The 20,697-nt window shown below is 38.4% G+C and overlaps 1 protein-coding gene across 1 annotated transcript in view; it reads right to left on the bottom strand.

The window, feature by feature from the left end:
• Positions 1-20,697, bottom strand: part of Itgbl1 (integrin subunit beta like 1) — a 201,941-nt gene that overhangs the window by 111,228 nt on the left and 70,016 nt on the right. Inside the window, exon 3 of the mRNA XM_048421997.3 lies at positions 298-444. Coding sequence (XP_048277954.3) covers positions 298-444 — 147 coding nt within the window. The remainder of the gene's footprint in view (positions 1-297; positions 445-20,697) is intronic.

Genomic DNA, 20,697 nt, shown 5'->3' with positions numbered 1-20,697 from the left:
TCAGATGTTCATCATTTTTGCATGTCTATAAAATTCCACTGAAATACAAATTTTGATTTTTTTCTTTTTTGATAGCTCTTTTTTAATTTATTGTTTTTTTAAAAACAAACTTTTCTCATTTTACATACCAATCCCAGTTCCCTCTCCCTACCATCCCAACCCCATCCTCTCTTCAGAGAGGGTAAACCTTCCCATGGGGAGTCAACAAAGTCCGGCACATGACTTTGAGGCAGGACCAGGCCTTGGTCCAAAGTTGGATTATTTTAATGAAGAACTGTACAAGAATGTAGCTCTTACCTGCATTGGAGCAGATGACATCTTGAGAATTCCTGCACATCTGGTTGCTGATTTTTTTTGTCAGGTTACACTTGGTTGGGTACTGGCAAGCTTCCCCAGACCAGCCGATGTCACACTTGCACTTGCCGCAGTCACAAGTACCATGGCCTAGGAGATCAACAGCATTTAGTGAGACTCAGACATTTTTTTTTTAACCAAGGAAGGGTCTATCATAACAAGAACCCTTAAGAGTGATGTTGCTTCTGCTATTTGTACTGAGTCCTCACTGGGACTCCTCTTGGATATCCTACCATTGCCTTGTGGCCTAGAGTTTCTGTAGCTTTGGATCTGCAGGACTATCTCCTTCACATGCTTTATCAGGTTATAGATGGAATGGATGTTGGGTTGGGCCAACTCACAGCCCTGGTTCTGAGCCTGGCTGGTAGCTGGGTTGGTCAGTCCACTAATTTTCCCTCATCTTCACCACCAGTGCAAGCTCTCCAGCCTGACCCAGCTAGCTCATCTAACGCAGCCTGCAGCAATGAGTAGGACCAGTTCCTGCTCTCACTCCTTCAGGTGGCTTACTTGCACCCACACTACTAGGGCCAGTTCTACTGTGTTACCCAGGCAAGATGCAGATGCAGTGCCCACTCTCCTGAGTGCAGAAACTGGTGAGAGACAGGACCAGTTCTCCCGCCCTCATATCCCTGAGGCCAGTTCTCCCTCCTGCCATATATGGTGAGGGGATGGGATAGGGTATCTTTCCCTCACCCATGTCACCACATGGACAGATGAGGGCAAGACCAAGCTCTCTTACACTGATAGTCTTGGAGCCAGTTCACCACCACCACCACCCCTGCCAACAGGGTCAGCTCTACTATGCTGCCCAGGCAAGATTCAGGATCTGTTCTCCTGAGTGCTGTAGCGGTTGAGGAGACAGAACAGATTTCCTGCTCTCTTGACCCTGAGGCCAGCTTTCCCATCTGCAGCAGGTGACAAGAGGCAAGAAGTAGGATAGGGGTTGGGGTCATTCTCACACCCTCGGTCAGCTCATCTGCAGCCCCATCAACAGGGTCAACTCTGCTGTACAGCCCAGAAGAGGTGCAGGGCTCTCTCTCTCTCTCTCTCTCTCTCTCTCTCTCTCTCTCTCTCCATAGTGCTGCTCTCCTGCTTTCATGACCTCAGAGCCAGCTATCCTACCTGCCACAGGTGATGAAAGACCAGAGTGTACATTTTTCCCCTCACTCATGCCCCCACATGACAGATGTGGGGCAGGACCAGCTCTCCCACTCTCATGCTCTCTGGGATAGCTGGCCCCTGCTACCCCTTTCCAAATGGGTCAGCTCCGCTGTGCTGCCCAGGTAAGGCACAGTGCCTGCTTTCAAGAAAGCTACAGCTGTGCAGCCCTATCCTTATAACATTTGGTGAGAACAGGAGTCATGGACATCAACCCAGACATGGCCCGTAGCAGCAGCCCAGGCCAAGACATCATCATGGCCCCAGGTGGCAGGCAAGTCATCAGCTCTGCCTCCCGTCGACTCCTCAGAGCTACCCAACTCCATAAGATATAAACCATTCTGCCCATATCCCACCACATATTCGCTCACCATAATGGCACCTAATCAGTTGGCACAAGGCATTGGGAAGACCTGTGATTTCTTCTATCCACCCAGAGCAAATGACCCCAGGCAGGCGTGTGGGTATCTTTCACCCACCTAGATCCAATCCTGATATTTCTTTTATACATATATTAATTATTACCATGGAATAACATATACATTAAAGTGTCCATTTTGTTTCTTAATGAAGAAATTTGGTTCATTCATCTAAAGGAGAAGAGTCATATTCTTATTGAACTGTCTCCGTCATCCATGTTTTCAATCATTATTTTGCTTGTAGGCTATGCTATTTAAATGACTATCAACACAGGCTTTATTAAGTCCTGTTTGAGAAAGCGTATTGATGATTTTGTTGTCTATTCATTAGTCAGCCCTAAGCTCAAATCACATAAAATTCTTGGTCCAAGAATGTACAGATTTCAAACTCAAGCTTATATGATAGAAGATATTAAGGTAGTCTTCCACCAATGTTTGTCACCTTGTGTGGCAGAGTATAGTTTATAAATTCTGGGAATAAGATATGACACTTCTGGATCTTCCTTGACCTTTAACTGGACTTTAGAAGTTGAGCAGTTTGATGGGTTGTCGGCAGTACATTCCTACATATTCAAGGTAATAGCACTATGTCTTAATGTCTAAAATTATAGACCTCATAAGGTAAAAGTATTAAACTCATGTCAACAACCTTTTGATGTGATAGGAGAGCATCCAGGAGGTCATTCAGAATGCATAAATCAGGGGCTGACCATTTGACTGTGTTCAGCAGACCATGAACCTATGACTGGCTGAAGATTAGAACTTCCGTTCATGGAACCCAGTCTATGTACATGTTTCTCTTTCTACTGAACTTGTCCAAAATAATCCTCAGAAGAACCTTAATTAAGTTTATTTTATTCGCATGTATCACTCTGCGTTCTGTTTAGCTACACAGTTAAGTTAGTTAACTTGGTATCATATATAAGCATAAGAGATTGTGCCTGTCCTACATCCAGCCTATTTATAAAACTGTTTGTTAGGTTTCAATCCTGAGACAAATGGCTGAAGTGCCTATTTAACATGCCAAAGTGGACCTGGCTTCCAGTCCTCCCTTAGTTCCTACCTACTACAAGATCCTCCTTACTGGCATACATTATCCCTTTCTCCAGCCCAGGAACTGTGCTGCCCTTCCTTATATAATCCAACCATTTTTGTTACCTGGCCCCCTTCATTTACTCTCTTTGGGCATCCTGGCTACTGCAACTGGATTCCCTTTTCCCTCCCCTCTCTGACCTCCTCTCAGATGTCCCTGACTCTGTCTACGCACTTTTATCTATAATAATCCTTCTCCTCCACCATACCTAGTAGCAGTCATGTTCTTTTCCTTTTTATTTATTTTTTCTGGTATTGAACCCCAGGGAGAATCATGCCCTTTCCTTTCATTTTTATTTTTTTTCATTCACTGTTAATCCAACTTTTTGAAGTAGACAAGTTTCTTTCAGTTGATAAAGAATCTTAGCATTGTATCGACTCTTTAATGATACTAATATATTAGGTGAATTGCATGCATCGCCACTTCTCCCAGTTCCGTTTGAGCCACTTCTGATGGTTAATCACAATAAAAAGGTGGTTCTTATCAACAGCAAAAGATGTAGAATTTGCTTAGAAGCTAAATAACTATGGCATTAGTGATTGTGATTAAAGAGTAAAATGAGTTCATGATTCTTTTACATGGCATGGAATACCTTACATTCTAATTTGAAGATGTGTGTGTGTGTGTGTGTGTGTGTGTGTGTGTGTGTGAGAGAGAGAGAGAGAGAGAGAGAGAGAGAGATAGTAAACATTTGATAGTTTTGTGAATCAAAGATTATAGAATTTTTTAAAAAGATACTAAAGAATAGAGAAAAATAAAGGACACTTATACAGGATAGGAGTAAATACTCCATACCATACTGACCCCAAGGATCATCAATGAAAACAAAGATCTACAGAGTTTATTCCTCAAAGTGGTCCTGGAAAACCTAAGTTCTATTCCAGCGTGATCTCTTCTTGTCACATTTGTAAAAACAAATATTAGGACTTCATGTTTTGTTCAACCCACAAAGTACAGAGATGCTCCTCCAAACTTCTTTTGTCTCCCAGACATGTCATTCATTCCCATCATGATAATACACTTCTGTGAGTCATAGTATGACACATAATTCATGTGACCCAGAACCAGGTTCACATTTCTGAGGTCTAAAGGTGGTTTTACATAGCCCATGGCCACATCAAGGCCTGGCCATAAAAAATAACCTCCAAGCCTGACTCTATGGAATGAACAGTTTGGGTGTTTCTTTTCTAAAACTTTAATTCCCATAACTCTGAAATTCAGTATTTAAATTAATAATCCAGCATACTTGATAACAAGCCCATTGACCTTCAAGTAAGTTCTAAGGAGTCAGGGGAAAACAAACACACAAAACAAAAATGTCAGAGAAAAACAAAACAAGACCCAGCCAATTCAGTGGGGACAACATGTGCAAGATTGCTTTCATTCTTTGCAGCCTCAGCCATGGTGAAGCCAGGCACAGTAAAATATGAAATCAGAACTTCAATCCTGGGGAAGAATTCTGAGACCTAGTCCTAGGGTGAGCTAATGTTTTGCTTCTACAGTGATATAGAGAGTTATGTGAAAAAATAGTCGTCACTGCCACTAAATCATCACTTCCTGATGGATTTTAGAAGGGCAATGTGAAATTGCCCTCTCCCTGGACTACTGGTGAGGTCCTTAGAAGGTATGGTAGTTTGAATAACTGATTCCCATAAGCTCATGAGGAGTGGTACTATTTTGAGGGGAGGGTTGTTGGAGTAAGAATGACCTTGTTAAAGAAAGAACATGTGTCACTGTGGGAGTGTGAAGGTCTCACACATCCTCAAGTTATATTCTGTGTGTTGGTTTGAAAGAAAATGGCTCCCAAATGAAGTGGTAATGTTAGGAGTTGTGACCTTATTGGAAGAAGTATGTCACTGTGGGGGTAGACTTTGAGGTCTCTTTTGTTCAGGCTACCCTCATCATGACTATCAGTTAACTCTTGTTGCCTGTAAGATGTAGGACTCCTTGCATATACTTTCTGCCTGTCTGTGTCTCTCTCTGTCTGTGTCTGTCTTTGTGTTTTTAAGTCTCCAGACTTAGTTCCCAGCTCGAGGACTGATATTATAGTGACACTGGAGCTACAGGACCATCAGTTTTTACAGGACCATTTGGCTTTTTACAGGGATGGGCTTTGAGGTTTCATACATGTTCAAGTCATGCCTTGTGTCTGAGACTACTTTCTGTTGCCTGCAGGTCAAGATGTAGCTCCTTCTCCACTCTCTGCTCCTTCTCCAGCACCATGTCTGCCTGCATGCTGCCATGTCCAGCCATAATGATAATAGACCAAATCTCTAAAATTGTAAGCATCAATGAAATATTTTCTTTTATAGGAGTTATCATGGTCATGGTGTCTCTTAACAACAATAGAAACCCTAGGACAGAAGGCATCCGAGAGCAATACAGAAATTGGATGCCTTTATATGCACAGTAACTGCTTCCAAGTGAAAATAAAAATGCTTTCTATACTGAAAATATTTTAAAATTAATTTGACATTGGTACATACCAATAAAAATTATTATACTTTCCTCTGCTGAACAGAAGGAGGGAAAATGAGGAAAGGGTAGCACCTTTCTCCCTATCAAATATTCTATCTTATAAAGAAATAAAATTCCTGGGTATATATCATAAGGATTATGTTTACTGAGAATCAAATCTACCAAATATGAATTGCCCCTCTTTGGCTTAGAATCCAGGAGGAAATGGGACTGAAGCACCACAAAGGAGGCTCTAAAGAAGTGCATCATAAGTAAACATGTGAGGACTGTAAGAAAAGGGACCAAAACATCATGAAAACTATGCACAGAAAAGGCTGAAATCAACTTTAAAATGTTTTTCTTTCATTTGTAACTGCATTGTTGTGCATAAAATGTTGACAATAGAGGAGGCTGGATGAAGGGTCTGCAAGAAGCTGACCTGTGTTTTCAGCTTCTTTGGGAATCTAAAGTTATCTCAGAATTCAATGTATAAAAACATGAACACTCTGTGCAATAGAACCTATTTTCTAGCTGCAACTCTTAGAACTAACTTTAACTAAAATGCAGGGTTTATTAGGTAATATATACTACACAGTGTGAATTTGGAGCTTATTGATATGTACTGTATAAAATGGAATTGAACAGTAGCTGCTACATATATTAATTTAAATTAATTTAAAATTTAAATCAGCAAAGGACTTGTTTCAAGAGGGGGTATTTACTCCTGAAGGGAGAAAGGGGGATCTTCAGACTGATGAAGCTAATGAAACATATAAGGCCAAGGAAGATCATGAAGATTACAAGACTCGCAAGGTGCATTTCCAGAATCCTATGCACAGGAAGCAAATGTCAGAAAAGAAGAAACTGATTGCAAGTGTGAAGGGAACTTTGGTGATGCAGCTTTTGTGAGCTATTAATTATGCAGGGAAAGACTTTCTAGTACCTTTGAGTCAGTCATACTCCTGGACATGATCACTTATTAATACTCTTGTAAGTAACCCATAAACTCACTGGCCAACCAAGCTAGACTTGCATAGAACAGTTTTTGTTGTCTGCTATTCCATGCTTGTTTCATGCCTTCCCAGAAGTCACTTAACAAATGCACTTAAAATCAAGATGTGAACACTAAATGTGCTTATTTTTCTTCAGGTATCACTACTTCTCAACCCTTTCAGTAAGTGTAGTGGAAAGTACATGTTCACATATTAATGTACATGTATGGATATGCATTTTATGTGTGAATTATTACTCAACACATACACATACTTACAAACATCAACAAACACTGTTCTCACCAACTGTTAGTTTCCCATGAGGCACCACTTATCTCTATAACAGTGAGAACTTTTGCTATATTTATCCCCAAAATATGACCTGATTTGTTCATACTACTATAAATTTCAAATATTTTTTTAGAATTTCCTTGAAATAGGTCAACTAGAAGAAATGATTGTACACAAATATGTTTTTCCCCTCTGTAAAACACTGTTTTTGGTTTTGTTGCTGTTGTTATTATTGTTTTCAAAACAAGGTTTCTCGGTGTAGCCTTCGCTGTCCTGAAACTCACTTTGAAAACTAGGCTGACCTTGAACTCAGAGATGTGGCTAACTCAGCCTCCCAAGTGCGGGGATTAAAGGTATGAGTCACCACAGTCAAGCCTAAAACACCATTTTAAAGGCTGCTTAATCGCTGAGCCATCTCTCCAGAATCAGAGCAGTGGACTGAGCTCCCAAGGTTCAGCTGAAGAGCAGAAGGAGGGAGAATGTGAGCAAGGAAGTCACGACCAAGAGGGGTTGGTCCACCCACAACCACTAAGAACTTGGAATATCACATCTATTCTTCTACTCTTACCTCTCTTCCATTTTCTTTTAGATTTTAATAATTCTAATAGATTTGTAGTGAAACATCCTTGTGGTTTCATTTTCATTTTCCCAATGATTCTGATATTTGGTATTTTAAAACCTGCTTTATTTGCAGTTCATGTATCTTCTTATGTTCATTACTGTGTTGTTTTTCTTTGGTATTAAAATTTGAAAATTTCAGATTTTAGACACAAGGTCGCTGTCAAAAAAGTGATTTGCAAATATTTTCTCCAATTAGCAGCTTATTTTTCATTCTTCTTAACAGCTTCAAATAAAGACAAAATGAGTTTGATTTCATTTAAATGCATTTAATCAAGTTTTTTCTTTAACAACTACTTAAAATCTGTCTATATATTCTGCCTAATGTCAAGTTTATTTTCTTGCTGTCAGTAAACAATCTTGGGTCTTAGGCCTTGCATACTTATAAAACTTTAATTCTCAGAGAACCCCATGTATGTTCTTAAAAATGCTTTGACTGCATAACATAACTGCTTTGAGTTTCTATGTAAAATACAAAAGTATACTTCTTATACATGCAAAAATAAAGCTTTCAGAGATTTTAGTGGGATTTCACAGAATTTATGTACTTGAAATAACTTACTATTATCCAGGTCATAAGTATAGTAAAATGCTTTAGAGTTTTAAATGTTGTACCAGCCTCTGTTTTGAGACATATTCCATTTTGGTCTCAGCAATCATATTTTGACACATTCTCCTTTAGTGTACATGATCTGGTAATATTCATTAATGATTTCTATGTCTATCTATTTACTTACTTATTTATATACTTACTGATGTGGGATTCCCCTCTGTATGCTGTGATTACCATTAATGAATAAAGAAAACTGGCTTGGCCTGATAGGGTAGAAGAGAGTTTGGTGGGGAAAACTAAATTGAATGCTGGGAGGAAGAAGGCAGAATCAGAGAAAAGCCATGAAGCCCCGCCAGAGCCAGAAGGAACTTTACCAGGAAGCCACAGTCACGCGGCAATACACAGATTAATAAAAATGAGTTAAATTAATATGGAAGAGTTAGCCAAGAAGAATCTAGAGCTACTGGGCCAAGCAGTGATTTAAATAACACAGTTTCTGTGGCATTATTTCAGGGCTAAGCCCCCTGGAACAAACAAGTGGCCTCCTCCTACAAACTACTTACTTATTTCGGTTTTTTGAGGCAGAGTTTCTCTGTGTAAGAGCTCTAGCTGTCCTGGAACTTGCTTTGTAGATCAGGCTGGTCTTGAACTCAGAGACATCAGCCTGCTTCTGCCTCCTGATTAAATATGCTGGGGGTAAAGGCATGTGCCACCACTGCCCAACTGTGTCTGTGTCCTTAAATTACATTGCTGTGAAGTTCTCTATGTAACGTGTTGTCTAATTTTAGTTTACAGGGAAGCTTAACAAAATAATTTGAGATGTGTTTTTCAGTTTTCCATTTGACGGATAGAGATTGCATATAATCAGTATTATATTATACACAAGGCTCTGGTAACTTTTCTAGTGAAACCATTGGTGTAGGCTGCCTTTTGTGGTGATGGTGGTGCTGTCAATGAATTTTCAAGACAGGGTTTCTCTGTGTGGCCCTGGCTGTCCTGGAACTAGCTCTTCAGACCAGACTCTCCTCAAAATCAGAGATCCACCTGTCTCTGCCTCCCATGTGCTGGGACTAGAGGCCTGCACCAGCACCACCTTGCAACTATCTTTTCATCAAATGTTTAATTATTGTTTATTATCTTTCTTCTGTAATGGGAAAACAAGGGAATCATTTTCATTTTTTTTTTTGATTTGGAGGTTGTACCTTTTAGTAAATCAGCCCATTTAATTTAAATTGTTGAATTTATGTTTATAATGAATCAGATCAATCTTTTAACACTAGTAGTAGTAGCTACTAAAAGTGGTGCCATCATTAACTGTTTTCCTGGACTTATTTGTTCTGTCAAGAATTACATCATACGTTTTGATATTTTCGAAGAATTATTTTTTGATAGTTTTTCTTTAATTTCATTAATTTCCCCATGAACTTTTATTATCTTATCAGTGTTCCACCCTGAATTTAATTAGATCATCCTTTCTTTGCACTTTAAAGTGTGATAATTAATTTTAAATATTTCTTCTGTTTCATTATAAAATTTGATGCTGCAAATTTTCCTATAAGTAATCTTCCTGTACCTCACAAAATTTGCTAGATGGTATTTTTATTTTCATTTAGGTTAACATTTTAACACCCCAAGACAATTACTTTTTGACCTGTGGGTTACATAAAAATGTACTATGTATGCTGCAGACTTTTAAAGGGATTTATCAGAAATGTTTCTTTGGTTTTTATTCATTTCAGTATGATATAATACTACAGAGTCTCTTTTAAATTTCTTGAGGTTTATTTTACGGCTCGGAGTTCCCATCATGTTTAACTTCTCTTATGCACTTCATGCTATGATGTAATGATGTAAGCTGGGTCAATGGGTGAGGGTTTTATTCAGGCTTTTTATTTTCTCATCAATCTTCCATCTGTTTGTCTGTCGATTGCTGAGCAGGGAGTGTTCACATTTCCAACTGGGATTATTGATTCTCAATTTTCATTTCAGCTATGCCATTTTATTCTTGATGTCTTTTGGACTCTACCATAAGTGCACAAAATTTGTCTTGCTCGTCTTGCTACAGAATCATAGCTGCTTTGTTATGTGGTGTCTTTATCTGAATGCTAAGCCCTGCCTTCGAGTCCACAAGTCAGCAAGGCTGTTCTTTCTTTAACTACACAAATATTTAAATAAAATACATTCTTTTCATTCAGTTACTTTTGATCTAGTCATATCTTACATTTTTACTCATTTCTTACATGTGACATGTGGCTGGAACTTATGTCTTAACTGACAGTCTTCATCTTTTAATTAGGATTCTCTGATCAGAGTTCAAAGTAGTTTTATACCTTTGGATTCATATTTATCATCTGTTTTCATATTTCCACGTTTAATTCCCTTCTCTTTTGTTAGTTGAGTATTACTTATCATTCTATGTTTTCCTCTACTAACTAATTCTGCATTGTAGTTTACAGTGGATGTACACTATTATCCTTTAATTAACCAGAGTTTACTTTCCAATACTTTATATGTGGTGTTAGGAACATAATAGGTCAATTACTTAATCTCTCCTTCTCATTCTCTATGCTATTTTGCTTTTGCATAGACATGCCTCACATTAACAGTAAGAATATAATAGGTTGTTCTTTGTTTTGCATTATACAGCTGGCTTCAATTTAGATCAAGCAAAACCAGGAAAATGTGAGTGCTGTTTCATGGTAATTTATTTCATTTCTAGCCGTCTTCATCTCTTTGGTAGATGAGGTAACTTCCAGTGTCATATCCCTTTGCCTGATGAGGTTTATATCTCCTTAGAGTGAAGCTGCTGTGATAAATGTCCTTAAATGTAAAGTCCATCATTTTGGTTTAAGAAAACACATTTTTGCTAGATGCAATCACTGTTGCCTTTCCATTCCTTTGAGAGTTTTAAAAGTGTCACTCCATTTTCCTCTTACTCATATGATTTCTGACAAGAAGTCTCCAAAGATTATCATCTTTTTCTTCTGCATTTAATGTATCTACATTCCCCTGTCATTCCAAGATCTTCTGTCTTCACTCAGAGCAAACTGAGTATGATAGAGTTTTCTTTTAGGAGTGTGTTCTCTTTTCCGTGCTTTCCTCCCGGTGTCATAGGTGCCATAGAAAGCAGCATTTACTTGCATTTCACCAAACAGAAAGGAAAGCTTTTGTACTATAGGGAAATCAGGATCATGCATATAAAAGTTCTCATAACAATAGAAGTTTGCTGGTCTTCCTAAGGTCTCAAGTTCATGAATCACTTTGAAAAGCAATTTCTATTCTCTTCAGTAAGCACTCAGTGGGATTTGATAGGAAGAAAGTGTGAGGATAGTGTGGAGCCCCGCACCCCCAACACACACACACACACACACACACACACACACACACACACACACACACACACACTGTTGCAGTGTCAAATTCCAGGCCTTCCTATATTCTTCAGGACACATGCTGCCCCATGATAGCCTGGTTGTGACCCCCAAGAAAGTTAGGGTTCACACCTCTTCTCGCTCCAGCTGTTCATCTGCTCATAATTAGGCTTAGTTACTTGTCCTGTGATTCCAGAGAAATTTGAGAACACATAGGAACCAGCAATTTGACTACTTGTCTCCAGTGCCAGGTTATAAAACTAGACTTTCTAGCTCTCTGCATCCCAGATGGAAACTAAAATCATAATTTACTTCAGAGGTAAGCTCATCAAAAGCCCCAATAAAAATTGGGGCTTGCTTTCCCAGCTCTTACAAGACTGTGTAGTCCATGTTTAAATAGAGGTTATAAATATGAACAAGGCTAACATGAGTCACCTTAGTAGTTCAGTCATTCTTAACTATTGTTGGTAATGTCTGCTTGTTTTAAATTTTAAAATCACACAAAGGATATATAATGTTTAATTTGAAAGTATTTGTTCATATGTAAGTTGTTTAACTTGAATAATTTAAAAACTAAAATTGCACTCTTTCTTGAGGTGGGGTGTCACAACCAGACTCTGTTTACTTAAATTTATAGAAAACTTTCTGTGATTTCTACTGACAATAATCTTATTGTAAGATTAGCTATAAAATAGATCCTCCGTAGGTGCTGAATAAATGAGTTTATTGCTACAGCCTCACAGCAACCTTGAAGTAGATGTTTTAATATGAATGCTTAGTTGGCCCTTCCCAATGAAACCCATATGCTTTTTGTTGGGGAATATTATTTTAAGGTGTATTACTTTTGTTTATGCTGTGGAACATTTATTTAATGATGTAAAAATGTTCTGCTTTTGTTTATGCTGGATTTGTTTAATTCTGTGATGCTGTGATCTTTTCCCTGTCTAAAACACGTGATGGTCTAATAAAGAGCTGAATGGCCAATAGCAAGGCAGGGAAAAGGGTAGGTGGGACTGGCAGGCAGAGAGGATAAACAGGAGAAACAGAAAGAGGAAAAGGAGCAAGAGAAAAGGAGAAGAGGACTACAGAGGTCAGCCACCCAACCACCCAGTCAGCCATGGAGTTAGAGTAAGATATACAGAAGAAAAGGGAAAAGTCCAGCGACAAAAGGTGGTTGTGATAATTTAAGTTAAGAAAAGGAGGCAGAAAACAAACCAAGCTAAGGCTGGACATAAATAAGAATAAGCCTGCAGGTATGAGATTAATTAGAAGCTGGGTGGTAGGCCCCCCAAAAGTATTAGAGTAAATAAAACAACAATGGCTTTTTGTTCAAATATGTAATTCCCAGTTTCTGCACTGTCCCCTACTTTGCAGCAGATTCAAACATATTTACTTAATAATGGACATGCTCAATTGTTCCTAGTCTTTTTCAGACACTGTTAATTCCCTGGCCTCTGTTCTTCCAAAACCTCAAGGATTAACTAATACTGTAAAAGGTTCATTTTCTAATACAGCAATTTTTTCATAAGTTGAAATAGAAGCTTAGCTGTTTTCAGCATAAGGTCACTGGCCACGGTAAGCTTCTCGGTCTAACAAAAGATGACCTTTTAGATATTTCTGTTTTTTGTTTCTTAGGACATTTCAGTGTGAACAATGAAAAAAGTCCATATAAAAAGTCTTTTTCCTCAAAATTAAATGGTCTTAGTTTTAGTCTTGCTATGATATTAATAAGCTGCATGATCTTGATGAGGAAATAGAATAACAAAGGAAATGGAAGTAATAATTACTGACTTCTGACACTGGCAAGTACTTTATGCAGACTCGTCCATTTAATTGTCATAATGAGCCAATAAGAGGGATCTCATTACTCAGTGTTACAGGTGAGGGCACCAAGAGCCAATATTTATGCAGCTTCAGAGCTCAAGATGCCTTTCTACCCACCGCAGCCAATACCCTCTGCTTAGAAAGCAGGAGTGAGTGGGCTGAAGTGAGCCATTGTTCCTGCAAAGGCTGTGTAAGGAATAGCTGTGGGCTGAGACTGGACACCACAGACTCTGTTTTCCCTGTTTCTTGTTAGAACTCACATGCCCAGAACGTCATCATGTATAATCTTTCTTAGAAAGCAAACTATTCAGAATATACTATTTAAAATTAGGCCACGCTAAAACAGGTAGAAATTTAGGAGCCTAGTCATACAATTTTATACATCTAGATAGGTTCATCTGCAAAAATAAGCAATTATTCTGAATAACTCTGAGGTTCAATTTATTTGGAAAATCTGACACTATAGATATGATAATTTTCTTTTCCTCATAGCAAAGCAAGCAAAATTTTCAAAGCAAGAAAAACACAAGCAAACAAAAATCAGAAAGTGGTTGACATAAAAATATAAAATAATTGTTAATTCATATTTGATACCCAAACAATAATGAAAAAGTTAAAATTCTATTTTGTCATCAAAACATACATTAAATATTAAATATTCAAATTGCATTTTACTTAAAGATTTGGATTAATCCTGATAAAATTAGAGCTTAAAATAGGAATTTGGTAATGAGATTGAAAGATAAAACATGTAATATAGTAAAGATAGTATTTGGGTAGAACTTAGGTAAGTTTCACAAAAGCAAACATATTCACACACTAAATTTATTCATAAAACACAAATGCACAAGCATTACTTTAATCAGGATTCAGAAAACCTCTAGTGTTGGTACAAATTCTGTTACAGTTAACTGTGAACTTTAGTGGGTTATATAATGAACCTTTCCATTCCCCTCACCCCATTCAGAGGAAGAGTATAGCAAAATAAAAATAATGTATATGCTCCTTATTTATTACAGCATACAGGGAAAGTGTCATTGTGAGTGTAATGGACTCATCCCCTAGCTCTGGTTAATCCTTCTAAGTGCCAAGAAGTATGTGGCCCTTTTCCTACCTGAGAATCCATTGCAATAAGAAAGTATGTCCTATTTCTCATTCGTTCAAGATAGGGCACAGAGAGGAAGGCCCAGGTATCTGGTAGCAAATGTTCTCAGGCCTCTTTTCCTTATAACTTCAAGTCCTAAGACTCTATCAGAAAACACATATGTATGACATATTTTGTAATGAATAACCTTGTCAAGTAACCTAAAATCCCAGAATGATATAGAGAGATGGCCCAGTGGATAAAATGCAAGTCACACAAGCATGAAAACCCGAGTTCAGGTTCCAAGAATGTACATAAAGCAAGACACTGAAGCATGTGTCTGTAATCTCAGTATTCACAGGGCAAGATAAAAGAGATAAAGAGAATCTTTGGAAACTCATGAGTTAGCTAACATCGTATTTATAGTGGTAAACAACAGACCTTTTATAAGCCAAATAGAAGATGAGGAAAGAATCTGAAGTTGTCCTCTGATATTTTCTATACTTCATGTTAATACTGAGCCTGGATCAGAGTTCTACCGAAAAGGTTGAAGTGTCTGGTTAACTAGAGAAAGGCCTTCTCCCCTGTCTGTCTCAATGGTAATAGTGTATAGACACAGAAGGAGAATGCTGGAGATCCAACCAGCATGACTCTTGAGAATATTTGCAAATTTTATCAGCACTAGCTTAGAAGAGTGGCAATGAAAGTGGAAAGTGAAGTAGCTGTGAAGGCTACTTGGTGTCCTGTGGACCCAGAAAGATACAAGAGCAAGATCCTAATTATTTTTAAATAGAGGGTTAACACTTAAAGGGAACTTGTGTTTAGAATGAGTATATGGATTCACAGGGACTATTAACTGTCAACCAAATGAGAAGCATAGATTTGATGGCACAAAAAGCAGATTCAGAGTGTAGCAGGAATACTGAAAAAGTCCTGCGAGACTTTTTGTCTCCGTTAACTTAAATTTTTGACTTCAGAGGCAATCCAAAATTGGCTGTGTACTTTTTGAATTGAATCAAATAAAGTTTTTATCAGTAAAATGAGAACAGTTACAGGTTATGTGTGTGTGTTTCATCTGTATGCTGAATTTCTGACCACCAGGACTTGAGATGCCATGATTTTGGGGAACAGCATCATTGCAAATGTAGTCAGGTAGGATAGATCCTTATCCTAATAAGGATGTTTTTCTCATAAGCAAGTACAATATAGACAGAACTACACACACACACACACACACACACACACACACACACACACACACACACAGGAAAGATGCCTGGGAAGTCCAAGGTAATGGTCAGAGAGCTATGTCTACAAGCTGTGGGAAATCAACAAGTCAACAAGCTACAGACACTTCAAAGAGGGGCCTGGATCACATCATTACTTCTCACAAATGCTAAACCTGCCACCTCCTTAATAACAGATTTCTGGTCTCAAAAGCTGTGGGGCAAAGGTGGTTCTATAGCATGCATCAGCTAGTTCATTACAGCAACACTGAAAGGAGCTAGAGGGTATGAAGGTGTAACAGCATGTATTTCTGAATTTATGCCATGAAAAAGTAACTGCCTCCTGTTGGCATCATTAATTTATGATCTGTGTTTAAGAGATGAGTCTTGAAATAACAGAAGGGATTTATCTGCTTCATGGGAATTATGAACTCTGAACACTCTGCTAACATACCCAGGGAAATCCTTAAGACACGTTAAACCTGGAAACAACCTAGATGCCCTTCAACCAAAGAATGGATAAAGAAAATGTGGTACATTTACACAGTGGAGTACTACTCAGCAGTAAGAAACAATGACATCTTGAAATTTGCTGGCAAATGGATGGAAGTAGAATAAACTACCCTGAGTGAGGTAACCCAGGCCCAGAAAGACAAGCATGGTAGGTACTCACTCATATGTGGTACTAGCTGTAAAGCAAAGAATGAAGAACCTATAGTCCATAGCCCCAGAGAAGCTAGATAACAAGAAGAACCCTAAGAGAAACATACATAAATTCGCCCTGGGAAGGAGAAATAGACAAAATATCCTGAGAAAATTGGGAGTAGAGGGGGGAGAGAAGGGCAGGTAGAAGGGGAGGGGGAGAAGAACTACAGGTAACAGGATGTTTGAGATGGGGGAAGGACAGAGACAGAGAGCAAAGAAAGCGATATCTTGATTGAGGGAACAATTATGGAGCTATCAAGAAACCTGACATTAGAGAAATTACCAAGAATCCACAAGGATGATACCAGCTAAGACCCTAAGCAATAGTGGAGAGGGTGCCTAGACTGGTCTTGCCCTGTAGTCAGATTGATGACTATCTTAAATGTCATCATAGACCCTTCATCCAGCAACTGTTAAAAGCAGATGAGGAAATCCACAGTGGAGCACTGGGATGAGTTCCCAACGTGCAATGGAAATGTGGGAGGAGTGAGAGGAATGGGAATATGACCAAAGAGGTCAAGATCATGATGTGAACACACACTGAAACAGCTTACCTGAGCTAATGGGAGCCCACCAACTCTGACCTGACACCAAGGGAGCCAGCCTAGGACCAAACTAGGCCTTCTGAATGTGAATGACAGTTGTATGGCTGGGGCACTCTGTGGGACCACTGGCACTGAGACTAGGATTTATTCCTGTTGCTTGTATTGGCTTTTTTGAACCCATTCTCTCTGGAGGGATACCTTGCTCAGCCTAGATATAGTGGGCAGGGCCTTGGTCTTGCCTCAAAGCAATGTGCTAGACTTTGTTGACTTCCCATGGGAAGCCTCACCCTTTCTGAGGAGTGGATGGGGGAGGGCATGGAAGGAAAGGTCGAGGGAGCAGGAGAAGAGGTAAGAGTGGCAACTGGGATTTGTATGTAAAATGAGAAAAGAGTATTTTTTTAAAAAAAAACATTAATTTAAAAAAGATTACATTAGAAACACACCTCAACCACAAAGACAGACACCTACTCAGAAATTTTGTTTTAGATTTTCATTCAGATTGAAATATTTCATTCTAGTAGGAGGAAGAAGGTTTATAAAACTCAAGAAACATCCACCATTTAAAAGACTCAAGAAGCTCAGGAAGCTTACAAGTGTCACATGGCCACCCACAAATTATATAAGCAGTGATCAATTGCGCACAGAAGTAGGGTATTTCTTTCAATGGGGGTCCATGCAAACTGTACAGGGAGCTCTAGGAGTGCAATTTTCATTAATCATCAACGGCAGAGCAGGCTTTCTAGTAATGGAGCTGACTTTGAGTCACCCATGCTCCTGTAAATAACCCAACAAACTAATTGGTTCACCAGGCTAGAACCAGGTGCAATGGTATTGATTTGTTTCATTAGGGTTTGTTGTTGTTGTCTATTGTCTTTGTCCTACTTGGGATGAACACATGTTTGTTCAAATATTTCCAGGAAATTCACACAACAGAAGGTAGAAACTTCTAAAAAAAAAAAAAAAAAGAATATATTCCTCTTTGTTCATTTGGGTCTACAAGGGGGAAATGATGGGAAAGACTCCTCCCTCCCATTAAAGAAACCCACTGCTTTGACAACCACTGAGAAAAAGGAAAAAGTTCAGATGACTCTGGTACATCTCTCTAATAATTCTACTTAAGGTTTCTCCAGTCCCTAAACCTTGTTTTTGTTTTTGCTGTGGTTGTTTTTGTTTTTGTTTTTGTTTGTTCGGATGATTTTTTTTTTTTTTTTTTAGAAAACAAGATCATCTTTGTCTGAAAACCAATCCAAGTCATTCCCACCAACTCTATAACACATCTGTTTTCAATGGAGTTTTGAAGGTTCCCCTCCACAAGCAGAGTTGACAAATTAGGCCTATGATGTAGGCTTGCAAAACAATTTTCCTAGTTCTGCTTAAGTTATGCCTCTGTAAGGCGAAAGTCAAACACTATCCTTATCCTAAGATGATCAGTCAGCTTTTTAGAATGATATTTTTCCATCCACAGCTGCAAAAGAGAAGATGACAATTCCCTTTTTTCCTCTTCAGTTAAAGCAATTAATTATTTGTGTAATTTGCATTAACTCTACTATTAATCCTCTAATTGTAATGCCTTTTTTACTAACTCTGGCTCCCTAGGTGATGTCTACTATAAGCTGGCATGAAGTAGGCAGCTAATGAAAGCAATCAAGAGCTTAGCTGCCTTGAATTGAAAGGAAAAAGAAAAATCATCCCCTTCCATGTTGGTAAAAAGATTTGAAGGCATAGCTGTTTCGGCAATACAAAATCAGTCACCAGGAAAATGTATGTCTGCAGTTGTCATGGAAACTAATTTGAGCTGGTTCTCATTCATTCTTGAAACTTTTTAATCACTGATGAAATATTTCACAGAATTTAAGAAGCAACTCATGGATGAGATAAAATATATTAAAAATAAAGTGTCACTTTTGATTTTCTTTTTTGAAAAGATAAGACTTCCAGATCAGTAGACAGAAAAATTAAATTAGAAATAAAGCCACATAGCAGGCAACGTGTTTTAGGATATAACACTCCCTCTGTTCTGATACTCCCTCCAACTTTCTTGAAGAGTAAAATTGAGATACAGGTCACTCAACAAGTAGAGTTTTAGAAATCACATAGAGTGGCAATAAGAAGAATAGTTATGTGTGTATTCAGGGGGAGGAAAAGGAAAGCACAGGTTGCCATAGTCACCGGGGCTGTAGAAATTGTTGAAAGCCAGGGCTCTTGGATACTGAAGAAAGTATGCAGCAGAAGTAGAGATGATGCTCCAATAACATGGCCAAGTGGCCAAGTGATCAGCTTTCAACCTCCCCAGTCCTATCCAAAACACCCCCAACCCTGCTCATGACTCCTGAGCTGTGCTTTACTGTTCTGACAGCCCATACTTAGAATACATCGAGTTCATGTTTGATAACTTCCCCTAATTTTACATTTAAAAAAATCTCATTTTTTAAATTTATTCTAGATGGTGGATTTTTAAGTTCCACTTTGCACCAACCTACTGAAAATTCCTTTGGAAAAGAGCTGGACCAAGTTTATAATGCGTGAAATAACAGAAATATACATCAAGTTACAAATAACTTGGATTCTCAAAGTGGTGTTCAAAAGAAAAAAACACTAAACAGAGGAGGAAATGTTGGAGGGAGTCTAGAAGGTACTCATGCAAATGTTTGAGCTCTTTGACTGCCACTCGGCAAATGGATGAGGGTGAGGAGTGAAGTTCTTCACTGCTTTTCTCCTTCCTATTTTCTTCCTCACCCTTCAGGACCATGCCTGCAAGAATCTATATTTCTTTGTCTCTGGTTCTTAGAGAATCACAATTCAAAACTCCTCTCCACATCAACATTGGTGCTTTTATTAGCACCTCATCTTTATACCTGAAGCTAAGCAAAAGTCCCCTATTCTTTCTCCAATGCGATCAAAAGCCTCTCTGTAAACACGATCCTTGTTTTTAGTCTCAGTTCAGTCCTATCTTTTCTGTTCAGAAAAGCAGTTCTCACACTGAATCCTGCCTATTAACTATAATCAAGACCCAATATTGCCTTTCTTCTTGTGTTTTTCTGAGATGATGAATAAGATTTTATTTTTGTTTTGTTTTTCAAGACAGATTTCTCTTTAAAACCTGCCCTGGAACTAGCTCTTTTGTAGACCAAGCTGACCTCCAACTCACAGAGATCTGCCTGCCTCTGCCTCTGGAGTGCTTGGATTAGAGGTTGCACCACCACCGCCCAGCAACTAATAAAATCTTTAATCACTTAATTCTGTTGACAGAGTGACATTCAGTCTGTACCTTATAGACTGCTTCTTACCCTGACCACTCTCTCCTTTCTCTGCCACTCACTTCTGCCCTTCTCTGTATTCTCACCCTCCTCCATAATGCCTACAGAGTGAGTACAGAAAACCCAGGTATCCCACTGCACCTCAGAAAGGGTGAAGTCAATCAAAACAGTAAACAGACTATGAAATTCAATGGGGACAGAGTATATTAAACCTAAGCATAGTCTTTATGCTACTGTACACTATTGTATCACATTAGACGTTAAGAGCCAGAGTTTAACGTCTATTTGTTTGTTTGTTCCCAAAGTATGCACTAGCAACCGAGCATAGAAAGCCCCTGTATAATGAAGGATTTTTTAAATTAAAAACCTATTTCCTTTTGTCTATACACAGTTTCAAGAAAAACAATATTTAGCTTGCCACATACACGTTTATACTATTTTTCATGACTTTACTAATATACCATGTACATCGTTCTGAGCCATGGTTCATTTTCCCCTTAAAATACATTTTTAAAAGATTTTTTGACAAGAACTGTAAAGGAAGACTGAAGTTATATTTTTATCCTAGTTTTAAGCTAACAAAATTTACCTGGTGATCAACGGTCACAGAGAGCATGAAATGCTGGAGCCAAAGTTAAAGGTACAATTATCAAAACTAATCAGCCTTTTGATTTTTCTATTATATTGCTAGATATTTCCTTTGATATTGGTGATTGTTGTTTTACTTTATAAATATCATTTTCATGATAA

Source organism: Myodes glareolus, chromosome 12 (genome assembly GCF_982192425.1).
Source record: "Myodes glareolus chromosome 12, mMyoGla1.1, whole genome shotgun sequence".
In the NCBI taxonomy this organism is placed as follows: domain Eukaryota; kingdom Metazoa; phylum Chordata; class Mammalia; order Rodentia; family Cricetidae; genus Myodes; species Myodes glareolus.
This window is presented reverse-complemented; position numbering and strand designations above follow the sequence as displayed.